General features: G+C 41.3%; 1 protein-coding gene across 1 annotated transcript in view; it reads left to right on the top strand.

Annotated features, from left to right (window-relative positions):
• tprn (taperin) overlaps positions 1-14,745 on the top strand; it is a 30,718-nt gene that overhangs the window by 10,095 nt on the left and 5,878 nt on the right. Inside the window, exon 2 of the mRNA XM_064942807.1 lies at positions 14,394-14,592. Within this exon, the coding sequence (XP_064798879.1) occupies positions 14,394-14,592 (199 nt within the window). The remainder of the gene's footprint in view (positions 1-14,393; positions 14,593-14,745) is intronic.

Genomic DNA, 14,745 nt, shown 5'->3' on the forward strand with positions numbered 1-14,745 from the left:
TCAAACAGCCCTTTCTTGTCGGGGCAAAATATTGCTGCAGAGTCGATTTAAGAACAAATTCTTATTTTCAGTGACGGCCTAGGAACAGTGGGTTAACTGCCTTGTTCAGGGGCAGAACAACAGATTATTTATTTTTTTACCTTGCTAGCTCGGGGATTCAATCTTGCAACCTTTGGGTTACTATTCCTATGCTCTAACCACTAGGCTACCTGCCGTCCCAACCTAAAAAGTTATTTCTATTGACATTGTCAACTATGTACAAATAATCTACATATTTTACGTATTTTTTTCTATAAAACACAGGCTATGCATATCCTGTCTGCAACCAACTTTAAACATTGTATCAACTTTGGTCCAGCCAGAAGCTCGTGCTAGCAAACTTGCAACATTGAAAAAAAATGTAGGGCCCTCTTTACACCAGTGAGCTTGAGACAGACACAGCAGTAGGCTATTTTTCCCTAGAGATAAGAGCTCATCAAGTAGATCTATTTTATGACATTTCCACTGGATCAGGGCATGACATTTTTCCCTTTCACGCTGAGTGGTTATAGAAAAGGGAGAGAGCTGGAAAGATCTTTCAGATACATTGATGAACTATTGTCATTCTCAATGGATGTAAAAACAGACTTTGTTTGCCTGCTGTTTGAGGTGAAGAAAACAACATTACTTTGAGAAGCTCCACAGGTCATTAGTAGTAGTTCATTAAGCCAATCGGAAATAATATCCGATCCACAATTGTGCACATATTTATATGCCTACATTTGCAGGCAGGCCAGGTAGTCTATAGGCCTACTTTTACACATAATCAGAGGTGTGTCCTTACTCAACATTGACAAGTAGCGCTTCAAACAAATGACTAAATTGAATGAAATAAACCCAAACTTGTTTCTCACATGTGTAGCATAGGTTGTATGCTGTGCAAGCAACGTGTCCACTCCAACAATGAGAACGGTGAAAGACTGGAATAATATATTGAATGCATTAATAGAAATGACCATAACCAAACAAACATTGTAGATTAGGAATTCAAAGTAAATGTAGGCTACTACTGGTGATATATGTAATGGGGAACTGATAGGGCTTCCGAGTGGCACAGGAGTCTAAGGCACTGCAGCTCAGTCCTAGATGCGGCACTATACAGCCTGGATTCGAACCAGGTACTATCAGATCCGGCCATGATTGGGAGTCCCATAGGGTAGCGCACAATTGGACCAGCATCGTCTGGGTTTGGCCGGAGTAGGCCGTCATTGTTTTTACATTTTTATTTTATTTAACCAGGCATTTCAGTTAAGAACAAATTATTATTTACAATCAAGGCAAACAATTCACACAATGAAGTTATGAAACAATGCATGTGGACCAATTGGGAGAGGGCACATTCTGTAGAGATGTGTATTTTGGCCACAATTCCCTTCTTGGACTGTGCCATTCACACAGCCTCCAATGGATTAGTTCACTGAAAAGGGTACAAATCAGACAGGTGTCTCGTGTGCCATCATTCTTTTATTTCTCTATCTCACACACTGCTTGACAAATAAATCACTGTTGACCAACAGCCCATCGACCAAACGATTAACTAGTCAACTAATTGGGATCAGCCCTAGTTGAAATATCTCAAATTGGAAAATTACAATCCTAGCAGCAGTCATGGTTTACAATAGTGCATTCCTCTGTCCAATGTTAAGAAACTGTTTTTTTATTGGTTGTGGGAAAGTCATGCCATGCGTAAGGGAAGTTAAAAATGTCCATACTTAAGTAATGCCAATGCACCGTGTCTGTAACACAGGAAATCCAATTATTGTGTGCTCCAGGTGTAAAGGTCCATTGTGTTTAATTATTTACCACCTCGAGTCATTTCCCATCCCTCATCACACTTCCTCCTTCTCTCCTCTTATCTCACTACTTCGTTTTCTTCTGCACGCTTCAGTCTTTGCCTCTCTCCTTGCTCCCTCCTTGACTGTGTGTGTCGGTCTCTGTCTGCATTTCTGTCGAGTGTGTATCTATGTACAGTTGAAGTCGGAAGTTTACATACACTTTGGTTGGAGTCATTCAAATGTGTTTTTCAACCACTCCACAAATTTCTTGTTAACAAACTATAGTTTTGGCAAGTCGGTTAGGACATCTACTTTCTGCATGACACAAGTCATTTTTACCAACAATTGTTAGATTATTTCATTTATAATTCACTGTATCACAATTCCAGTGGGTCAGAAGTTTACATACACTAATTTGACTGTGCCTTTTTAAACAGCTTGGAAAATTCCAGAAAATTATGTAATGGTTTTAGAAGCTTCTGATAAGCTAATTGGAGGTGTATCTGTGGATTTATTTCAAGGCCTACCTTCAAACTTAGTGTCTCTTTGCTTGATATCATGGGGAAATCAAAAGAAATCAGCCAAGACCTCAGAAAAAAAATTGTAGACCTCCAAGTCTGGTTCATCCTCGGGAGCAATTTCCAAATGTCTGGAGGTACCACGTTCATCTGTACGAACAATAGTACGCAAGTATAAACACCATGGGACCATGAAGCCGTCATAGTGCTCAGGAAGGAAATGCGTTCTGTCTCCTAGAGATTAATGTACTTTGGTGTGAAAAGTGCAAATCAATCCCAGAACAACAGCAAAGAACCTTGTGAAGATGCTGGAGGAAACGGGTACAAAAGTATCTATATCCACAGTAAAACGAGTCCTTTATCGACATAACCTGAAAGGATGCTCAGCAAGGAAGACGCCACTGCTCCAAAACCGCCATAAAATAGCCAGATCACGGTTTGCAACTGCACATGGGGACAAAGATTGTACTTTTTGGAGAAATGTCCTCTGGTCTGATGAAACGACAATAGAACTGTTTCGCCATAATGACCATCATTATGTTTGGAGGAAAAAGGGGGATGCTTGCAAGACGAAGAACATCATCCCAACCGTGACGCACGGGGGTGGCAGCATCATGTTGTGGGGGTGCTTTGCTGCAAGAGGGACTGGTGCACTTCACATAATAGATGGCATCATGAGGCAGGAAAATAATGCTTCAATATATCCACATCATCTCAAGACATCAGTCAGGAAGTTTAAGCTTGGTCGCAAATGGGTCTTCCAAATGGACAATGACTCCAAGCGTACTTCTAAAGTTGTGGCAAAATGGCTTAAGTACAATAAAGTCAAGGTATTGGAGTGGCCATCACAAAGCCCTGACCTCTATCCCATAGAAAATTTGTGGGCAGAACTGAAAAAGCGTGTGCGAGCAAGGAGTCAGGTTTGTAGGCCTCAGGTACACTTGCTCTATCAGCAGGAATGGGCCAAAATTCACCCAACTTATTGTGGGAAGCTTGTGGAAGGCTACCTGAAACGTTTGACCCAAGTTAAACAATTTATAGGCAATGCTACCAAATTCTAATTGAGTGTATGTAAACTTCTGCCCCACTTTTGATGAAAGAAATAAAAACTGAAATAATTCTCTACTATTATTCTGACATTTCACATTCTTAAAATAAAGTGGTGATCTGAACTGACCTAAGACAGGGAATTTTTACTAGGATTATGTCAGGAATTGTGAAACTGAATTTAAATGTATTTTGCTAAGGTGTATGTAAACTTCCGACTTCTACTGTGCCTGCCTGGGTGTGCTTGATTCTGTATGCGCTGTGTGTGTGTGTGTTTTGTTTGTCGTACCCAAGAGGCTCAGTGTGGTTTAGTGGCTGAAACGGTTCATCTATCTCAGCATCTTGGAACATTCATCATAACTACGTCCCATTGTCACACGCTTGCCTGCCTGTGCCTCTCCAGTAGGTCTGTGTATTTAAGGTGCATCTACTGCAGCAGCAGAGACCAGTGTTTGCCTCGAGACCCATACCGAGGTGTAAATATGCCATTGATACTGGGTCTTCAGCTTCATTCCGACCTGTGTGCGGTTCGTCTGCGCCTGTGACAAGCGTGACCGTTCCAGTGAGTGTGATCCGGCTGTAGAGTTCTGTGAGCCCGGGCAGGCAGGGTGAGAAACGGAACTATTGGGGCAATGCCAACAAAATGATGATGGCACACAGTCAAATATTGCACCTACATACACATGCGCGCGCACACACACACACACAGCTCTCATACAGCCTGTGTCATTTGTATAGCTCCGCCAGTCACTAATTAGAATTCATCCAGCAAAGCGTCAGTGTCATGTTTAATTCAGACGTGACCTGTGTGTGTCAGAGCGATCGAAAGAACGAGGAAAAGAGAAGTGTTTGAGAACCGGATGGATAGAATGATGCGGAGGTGGTTTCGGGGATGTATAAAAACAGGACTGTGTGTTGAGGTCATGTGGGCAGATGGAACAGCCCCTATTAATATCACTATTTCTCAGTGTGTTCTTGTAGATAATGTTGCCTGACTGTATATGTAACACTGTTCAGTTGCTACTGTCTATTTATATACAAACACATAATATTCACATTCCCCTCTAACCCCACTGTGACAGTTACATCACCAACTGCATGTACTGTAGATGGTCTTTCTCACAGATCATATCTGTCTGTAGTGCCATGGTTTTCTGTGGTTTATTATGTTCTGGCACTGTTTCTGTGGTAAGGTTATAATCGGACTCAGTTCTCTCAAATGCTATGCCCTATTTCTCCCTCTTTCAATGAGCATATACAATACGGTCTGTCTGTCTACTAGCATGCCTCTTCTACTCTCTCGTTCTCCCTCTCAGTCCTGTACTGCCTGTTCATGCTCCACCTCCTCTCTCCCATTTATCTATGGCATTTGTCACCCTGGCAACGCAAGCTGCGGCCATTCTATATTGCCATTAGGATTCCAGGATAAGGAAGAGGTCCATACACAGCACTAGCTTTCTCTCTTACTCCTGACACTGAGTGTACAAAACATTAGGAACACCTGTTCTTGCCATGATAGACTGACCAGGTGAACCCAGGTGAAAGCTATGATCTCTTATTGACGTTACCTGTTAAATCCACTATAATATGGGTAGATTAAGGGGAGGAGACTGATTTTAAAGGATGTTTAAGCCTTGAGACAATTGAGACATGGATGGTTTATGTGTGCCATTGAGGGTGAATGGGCAAGACAAAATATTTAAGTGTCTTTGAACGGGGTATGGTAGTAGGTGACAGGCGCAACAGTTTTGAGTGTGTCAAGAACTGGGCCAGCATACTTGTGGAACACTTTTGACACAAACGAATTGAGGCTATTCTGAGGCCAAAAGGGGGTGCAACTAAATATTAGGAAGGTGTTCCTAATGTTTTGTACATTTGGTGTATATATTCACCTTAGCTTTGACGTTGTAATGGACCATATCACTTTTTCATTCATTTGACATTCTCTCTTTCTTTGACTGTATCTAAGAGACGGCTCACACTGTAGCAAACAAACACTTTCATCCACAGCTGTGAGAGATTCTGCCTACATGATTGACTGTGTGTAAGGAGTAGGGGGTGGTACTTCAAGGCACTAAATCAGTAAGTGTGGTTACTAACACATGTTTGAAGATTTGCTAATGGTTGTTTGCAAGTTCAGAAACCAATGGTTCCTGCTACTATTTTGTGTTCTGTAGAGCTGCTGTCTACTTTAAGGCTGGTTAAAAAATTGGAATTGAAATGTTGTGCGTTACATGCTGATCAAACAGGCTCCGCGTGTCATTGTGCGCATGTTGATTGTTTATCTCCACCAGACACGTTCATGACACGCAGGTTAAAATGCCAAAACCAACTGTGAACAAACTATACTATATATAAAAAAGTGTGGACACCCCTTCAATTAGTGGATTCGGGCCACACCCTTTGCGGACGGGTGTATAAAATCAAGCACACAGCCATGCAATCTGCATAGACAAACATTGGCAGTAGAATGGCCTTACTGACGAGCTCAGTGACTTTCAACGTGACACCGTCATAGGATGCCACCTTTCCAACAAGTAATTGCTACAAATTTCTGCTCAGCGAGAGCTACCCCGGTCAACTGTAAGTGCTGTTATTGTGCAGTGGAAACATCTAGGAGGAACAGCTCCTGTAGCACGTAAAAAAATCTTCTGTCCTCGGTTGCAACACTCACTACCTGGAAGGAACGTCAGCACAACTTTTCGTCGGGAGCTTCATAAAATGGCCGAGCAGCCGCACACAAGCCTAAGGTCAACATGCGGAATGCCAAGCATCAGCTGGAGTGGTATACAGCTCTCCACCATTTGACTTTGGAGCAGTGGAAACGCGTTCTCCTTGAGTGATGAATCACACTCACCATCTGGCAGTCTGACGGACAAATCTGGGTTTGGTGGATGCCAGAAGAACCCTATCTGCCCGACTGCATAGTGTCAACTGTAGAGTTTGGTGTAGGAATAATAATGGTCTGGGGCTGTTTTTCATGGTTCGGGCTAGGCCCCTTAGTTCCAGTGAAGAGATCTTAACGCTAAAACATGACGTTCTAATGTAGCTGATTTTGTGCTTCTAACTTTGGTAACAATTTAGTGAAGGCCCTTTCCTGTTTCAGCATGACAATGCCCCCGTGGACAAAGCGAGGTCCATACAGAAATGGTTAGTCGAGATCGTTGTGGAAGATATTGACTGGCCTTCAGAGCCCTGACCTCAACCCCATCGAACACTTTTGAGATGAATTGGAATGCCAACTGCTCAACTTTAGTGCCCAACCTCACTAATGCTCTTGTGGCTGTATGGAAGCAAGTCCCTGCAGCAATGTTCCAACTAGAGGTCAACCGATTTAATCGGAATGGCCGATTTCATGTTTTCATAATCAGAAATCGGTATTTTTGGACATTTATTATTTTTTACACCTTTTTTATTTAATCTTTATTTAACTAGGCAAGTCAGTTAAGAACACATTCTTATTTTCAATGACGGCCTAGGAACGGTGGGTTAACTGCCTCGTTCAGGGGCAGAACGACAGATTTGTATCTTGTCAGCTCGGGGGATTCAATCTTGCAACCTTACAGTTAACTAATCCAACGCTCTTCCACTCTTCTGGGAAGGCTTTCCACTAGATGTAGGAACTAGAGGTCAACCGATTATGATTTTTCAATGCCAATACCGATTATTGGAGGACCAAAAAAAGCCGATACCGATTTAAAATCGGCCGATTTTATATTTATTTATTTATTTGAAATAATGACAATTACAACAATACTGAAAGAACACTTAATTACATTGCTTACATTACATTGCACTCCACGAGGAGCCTGCCTGTTACGCGAATGCAGTAAGCCAAGCTAAGTTGCTAGCTAGCATTAAACTTATCTTTATAAAAATCAATCAATCATCATAATCACTAGTCAACTACACATGGTTGATATTACTAGTTTATCTTGCGTGTCCCGCATTGCATAATCTATGCAGTGCGTATCGTTGCTCCAATGTGTACCTAACCATAAACAGCAATGCCTTTCTTAAAATCAATACACAGAAGTATATATTTTTAAACCTGCATATTTAGCTAAAAGAAATCCAGGTTAGCAGGCAATATTAACCAGGTGAAATTGTCATCTCTATTGCGTTCATTGCACGCAGAGTCAGTGTATATGCAACAGTTTGGGCCGACTAGTTTGCCAGAATTTTACGTAATTATGACATAACATTGAAGGTTTGCAATGTAGCAGGAATATTTAGACTTATGGATGCCACCCGTTAGATAGAATTCGGAACGGTTCCGTATTTCACTGAAAGAATAAACTTCTTTTGTTTTCGAGATGATAGTTTCCGGATTCGACCATATTAATGACCGAAGGCTCGTATTTCTGTGTTATTATGTTATAATTAAGTCTATGATAGCAGTCTGGCTGAGTGGTGGTAGGCAGCAACAGGCTCGTAAGCATTCATTCAAACAGCACTTTTGTGCGTTTTGCCAGCAGCTCTTCGTTGTGCTTCAAGCATTGCGCTGTTTATGACTTCAAGCCTATCAACTCCCGAGATTAGGCTGGTGTAACCGATGTGAAATGGCTAGCTAGTTAGCGGGATGCGCGCTAATGGCGTTTCAAACATCACTCACTCTGAGACTTGGAGTGGTTGATCCCCTTGCTCTGCATGGGTAACGCTGCTTCGAGGGTGGCTGTTGTCGATGTGTTCCTTGTTCTAGCCCAGGTAGGAGCGAGGAGAGGGACGAAAGCTATACTGTTACACTGGCAATACTAAAGTGCCTATAAGAACATCCAATAGTCAAAGGTTAATGAAATACAAATGGTATAGAGAGAAATAGTCCTATAATTCCTATAATAACTACAACCTTGAAGACTCATGTCAAAAGGAACCACCAGCTTTCATATGTTCTCATGTTCTGAGCAAGGAACTTAAACGTTAGCTTTCTTACATGGCACATATTGCACTTTTACATTCTTCTCCAACACTTTGTTTTTGCATTATTTAAACCATATTGAACATGTTTCATTATTTGAGGCCAAATTGATTTTATTGATGTATTATGTTAAAATAAGTTTTTTCAGTATTGTTGTAATTGTCATTATTTCAAATAAATAAATCGGTATCGGCGTTGAAAAATCATAATCGGTTGACCTCTAGTTCCTACATCTTGTGGAAAGCCTTCCCGGAAGAGTGGAAGCTGTTATAGCAGCAAAGGGGAGACCAACAGCATATTAATGCCCATGATTTTGGAATGAGATGGTTATGTAGCGTTTGAAATTTGAGGACCGGTCCTAACACAAACATTCATGGACATTAAGAGTTTGCTGTTGCTAGGTTATTTGTCCTGGGAGATTAAGATTGGGTTATTGTACTTGAAATGCATATGGGCATTTTTATTTTTTATTTTATTTTTTTTGCTGGATTTTTGTATAATTTTTTTATTGGGCAGCAGGGTAGCCTAGTGTTTGGACTGGACTAGTAACCAAAAGGTTGCAAGTTCAAACCCCCGAGCTGACATGGTATAAAATCTGCCGTTCTGCCACTGAACAGGCATTTCACCCAATGTTCCTAGGCCGTCATTGAAAATAAGAATGTGTTCTTAACTGACTTGCCTAGTTTTATAAAGGTAAAATAAAAAATCAATTTCAGTCAAATCAGGTTTTCTCGACTCGGAAAAGAAATCTACTGGTGAAAGCAGTTTATTTAATTGTATATATTTTTTTATTAATCTCTCCTCGTTTGTTGTCTTGTTCTTCTGTGGATTATATATGGCTGTTGGTAACCACATTATCGCCACCAACTGGACTGGAACGATGTCCACACATCTTTCAAACACCCACGTGGGTTAATATGCTCGTTTTATAAACCAATGAGTAGATGGGAGAGGCGGGACTTGCAGCGCGTCAGGTGCCTAAAATAGAACCAAGTTCGATTTTAGCGCCTGGCTACGTAAACGCCCACGAGGAATTTGAATGAAATTATTGAATAACGTGTCAATTTATTTTGCAATGGTTTAGTCAGCATGTTAGTGGAATAACTCCAATCCATGCTCATCTAACAGTGTTGCTTCCGTTCCTATCTCAGGCTTGAACCAGTGACCCTTTTAAACACATCAACAACAGTCACCTTCGAAGCGTCGTTACCTATCGCTCCACAAAAAGAGCGACAAGGGAAACAACTACTTCAAGGTCTCAGAGCGAGACATGTCACCGATTGACACGCTACTCGCGCGTACTGCTAACTAGCTAGCTATTTCACATCGGTTACGCACAAATCTCCTCTCTGTATATGATAATGTATGCGAGTGGTTGTCTGTCTCCTCCACTGTAGTAGGATTCTAATATTAACTGGCTGGGCTTTAATCAGGCATGTGGTCAGTCTGTCCCACACCTCAATGAGGGGCATTAACAAGGCTATCCCTCCTCCCCTCCTATCACAAAACACACCCATGTAAACCCACACACACCTACAATTGGGCAATTCCACAGTAATGCAATTATTCTTTGATTAAGATTTTTTACTTTAAAATGTATGCCAAACAGACTTCAGAGTTTAACAGACCATATGGGGTGGCAGGGAAGCCTACTGGTTAGAGCGTTGTGGTTAGAGCGTTGGACTAGTAACCGGAAAGTTGCAAGTTCAAACCCCCAAGCTGACAAGGTACAAATCTGTCGTTCTGCCCCTGAACAGACAGTTAACCCACTGTTCCTAGGCCATCATTGAAAATAAGAATTTGTTCTTAACTGACTTGTCTAGTTAAATAAAAAAAATATATAATTCTATGCACAAAGACCACTTTGAACAATTTACACTGAACTTCACAAAAACATATTTGCTGGAAGAACTGTGTAGACTGCAAATGCAAAGTTTGGTAACTGAATTACAGTAAAATCTCCCTCAGTATTTTATGAGACCACGTTTTCCAAAAGCTCTTAAATATCTTCCCCTGAATTAAGATTCAAAGATGTCTGCAGAAAGACACCTTGACTTTGAAATGTTTTATTTTGTTAACGGAATTTCGTCATGGGTCCCTGATTTGTACTATACAGAAATGTATAATTATGGATATTAATGTCCTTCTCTTCATGGTGATGTATCCTGAACACAAAGGTAGAAATATACAATATCCTTCTTTTGTAATGAGCTCTGCCCCCAAACACTGTATTTGGTTGGTTCAGACGAGACCAAATCAGGTACAGTAGGCACTACTCGAGTGTGTTCTACTGTACTCTACTTTTATTTTACTGTTTTGAAAAAACAATAGTATACTATGTTATAAATAATATAGTATTCACTGTAGTGTTTTTGGGGACTTTACTGTAGTATTCACTGTCGTAAAAAATACTTGTTAAGACTGTGTAGTATTTACATTTTAATGTGCACCTGGGGGGGCCAAGGACTAGGACCAAGTTTGGGAAACTGGTCTAAGAAACTTTTTCCATCTATTTGAACAGAAATCAAAGCCTTTGCTTCTTCCTAATTTTGGGATGGAAACTTGTTTAAACAGGTATATGGGTCTTTCTATAAATAATAATATAATAATAATATATCCCATTTAGCAGACGCTTTTGTCCAAAGCGACTTACAAGTCGGCTGGGGCCACTACTTTTACATATGGGTGGCCCTAGCGGGAAGCGAACCCACGACGCTTGGCGTTGCAAGCACCATGCTCTACCGACTGAGCCACACAGGACCCCTAAATAAGGACCCCATAAATAATGGGGCCAATGTGTAACATCGTGATCAAAATTTCTAAATGGTTTGAAACAAAAATCTTAAAGATTATCATGCAGTGTACTTAGAGGAATAAAACTGAATATATGCATATTGGCCCATAACTCCACCTATACAACAACATAGAACTACACATACTCTAAGCAGGGTTCATAAAGACATTGGCAAGCAAAATTCAAGGACTTTCAGGGACTTCTTCAAGCACTTCATTGTAATGGTCAAGGACCTCAATGTTATATAATTGTACATATAGGGCCTAATCTAGAACCCTACTGCTCCAAAAAACATGCAAAAAGTATCAAAGTAGGACATTACCACTTTAAGAATAATTGTTTTGTTTAGGCCTTGCCAATGCAGCGATATAAAAATTATTACATTCTAAAATGTGAGAATAATGTGGACATTGCCTGACAAAATAAATCTCCATGCATCCAGTCTTTCTGTAGCCTATGGGGACGATGCAGGGACACATAAAGCCATGACGAGCTGTAGCATTCATCTCACCATTTGAATCTCACCATCGCTGTTTTTATAATGAGAAAGTGACCAAAAACCAGGTTCCTTTTTTTATTTAAGGATTTGTATAGATGGCCAAGTTGAAGCCAATAATCCTCATCTTCCTAATAATCACACATGGTTTTACCGCAAAAGAGAAGCCCAACGCACTTCCATTGAAACGGCGGGAAACAAACGAAAGTGGCTACATCTCTCACAAAAAAACAATCAAAAAGGAATTCACGGATAATTATAAGGGAGCAGGAGAACCTCTTGCAAAGCTGTCATCAAGGCAAAGGGTGGCTACTTTGAAGAATCTCAAAAATAAAATATATTTTGATTTAACACTTTTTTTGGTTCCTACATGATTCTATGTTATTTCATAGTTTTGATGTCTTCACTATTAAAAATGAAGAAAAACCCTGGAATCAGTAGGTGCGTCCAAACTTTTGACTGGTACTATATATAAATTAATGACATTATCCTACGAACTTCACATGTTGGTGCTCATGGGTCCTTTTAAATGGAAATGCCCAAACCCTGCACTCTTGTACTTGCTGTAGCTCCTACCCAATTTCCACAGCAGAGCTCCCCTCCAATCCGCTGCCAGAATGTTGGGATGAACTCTACCAGATTCTACCGTGTGTCTCAATGTGCACCATGTCACTGTACCCTCTACTAAACTAGGACAGCGTGCTGGGTGGCCTGGAAAATTTTAATTCCCTCTCGCTTTGTCTCGCTCCTTCTCTCGCATTGTTACTCTTTCCGTTGTGCACTTTCTCTCCCGCACAGACAGAATTGCAAACAGACACCATTTTTTTCAACACTATATTAATACACTCTCACTACTCTCTTGAGGAAAAAAATCATAAAAACCAACAGCAAATGCTCAAATCCTCTTCAGCTGAGTCATTTCCGTGTCATTGTCCTGTTTTTGGAGTGAGAGAGCGCTCAGACAATTTGGTTCTGTGGTCTCTGTCCTGTTGAAGTGTGCAGTGGTGAATGAGAAGAGCCTGGTGCCTGAATCGGCCCTCTGTTGGCCTGTCTCAGTGCCCAGAGAGGAGGACAGCAATCACTTCTTGAATAATACAGGCCTTCATAGCCACGGGTGGGCAGAGAGAGAGGGGCAGCCCTGACGTCTCAGCCCAGATCTACACAGAGAGGAAGCTAACCCCGCGGCTAGTCTGATTTTATTGATACACTCTCGTGGCATGGAGATGTCCTGCTTTAGGAGTCTATGGGCCACGTGGTGAAATGCTTTGGCGTGATTAAGTTGATCAGGGAACTTGGGAGAGAGCGAGGGTTTTAGACATTTAAAAGAGCTGATTTGTAAAGCTGATGGTCTTTTGGGGCTGTAGCTCCAGTGATATGGCTTTAGACTGGATTTAATAACTTTTAAAAATAGTATTTGTGCTCCTCATTTGGTCTTTGTCACTGGAAGGCCACGGCTGTCACTCTGGTTCAGCCATGACCAGGCCAAACACACAACTAATACACTGTCTTGATAGATCTCATGATTAAAAAACACGTTTTGTCCCTAATATGATATCTGCATCTTTCTTGGGTTTTAATGTAATTTTAATTGTAAGGAATTAAAATGACTGATTTTATAAAACTGTCTAATTATAGTGCTTAGATTATTAATAGAGTTCAATGCATGCCCTTTCCCTTCTGAAAGCACATGCTTATTATGATGATGAACTGCAAAATGCACCACAAGTGAAAATGAAAGCACTTTCGAAATCAGCGTTAAGGCAGCAAGCCTCAATGGGTTTTTGTTTTATCAAAGCATACAATATCATCGGGGCTGAGAAGTTGAGAAATGACTTGAGTTATTGAATGTATGAGATACAGCCTATTCTCATTTTGTACATGTACGCTTAATTGTCACAGCTTATTAGCCATTAAAGGTCAATGTTTTGAGCTTCATTAAGCCTTCAGACTATTGAGGTTGGCTGTTGTGAAGTTGATAGTCATGTTCTGCAACATGTTGCCACAAAGTCTCACCCCACAGTGGCATGTTTGTGCAGCGCTGGGGTGTTGTCAAACGGAGATGTCGTACAACTAGCTCTCCAGCCATCAATCACAATGCCAGCAGCCCCTGCAAGGCTGCCACCTGCCCTGTGCCATGATACTAGAGGCCAACACTGGAAAATTAAACTCACAGGTCAAGCACATATTCTCATATTAACAAGTACCTTTAAGGTAACCCCAATATATCAAGATAATGTGCTTGTGTAGGCTACTAGGTTCAGTTTGGGTCACGTACACATACCATATAATGCTGGTGTTGAAATTCATCCAATCAAACTAGGCCAGCCTGACAATGCGATAAGCCAAATTACATTTAATGATACAGTAATAAGGAAACACATTTCTTTGTTATTGTTCAATGTGGTCAGATAACTATTCTGTCATCATAGGGGAGTAAAGTACAGTATGCACAATAAACCGGCGGTATTTTAATTCTGCAGCTTTGAATCTTTTGTGGCAGTACTATCATACTAAACTGACTTTGTCGTGCTGAGGAAGAAAATTAGTATTGTGGCAAGCAGAGCTAGGGGAAATCCCAATCATTGAGTTAGCCTGATGTCAAGCTTTGTACATGAATTAACATGAAGCTGACATTTTCTCTCTGGTACACTTACCAATTGGAAGTGCTGATAGGAGATCAATTCAAATCATAGCACTCAACCCTTAAAAGAACCATAGAAAACAGCAGGCCTACCATTTCACCACTGAGTCTTATGTTTGAGTGTTTTTAAATCACTGACGGACTTCTCCGTTCCCCCTCACTCAGCTGAAGATATCGTTCAACGAGTCGAGCATGCAGAGCAGCTATGAGTACCCCTCAGAGAGCAGCGTGTGGGACAGCGGAGAGGAGGAGGATGCTGAGGAGGCGGCGGCGGAAGGGAAGGGAGGAGGTCAGGAGGAAGATCAGCCCAGCATGGTGGGCCGCATCCACATCCCTCGTCCGAGCTACACCAGCAACGGCACTGGTGAGAGAGGGAATGGGGGGAGGGGAAAGGAAGGCAGGAAACGTATAGAATGAGAGGAAGAGGGAGGGGATGGAATTGGAGTGAGAAGAGGACAGAGTTAAAGGGAAAGTAATCGAACTGACTAAATGAAACATATTCTAATGGTGAAGAGGG

The sequence above is a fragment of the Oncorhynchus masou genome, chromosome 28, assembly GCF_036934945.1.
Source record: "Oncorhynchus masou masou isolate Uvic2021 chromosome 28, UVic_Omas_1.1, whole genome shotgun sequence".
Taxonomy (NCBI): Eukaryota; Metazoa; Chordata; class Actinopteri; order Salmoniformes; family Salmonidae; genus Oncorhynchus; species Oncorhynchus masou.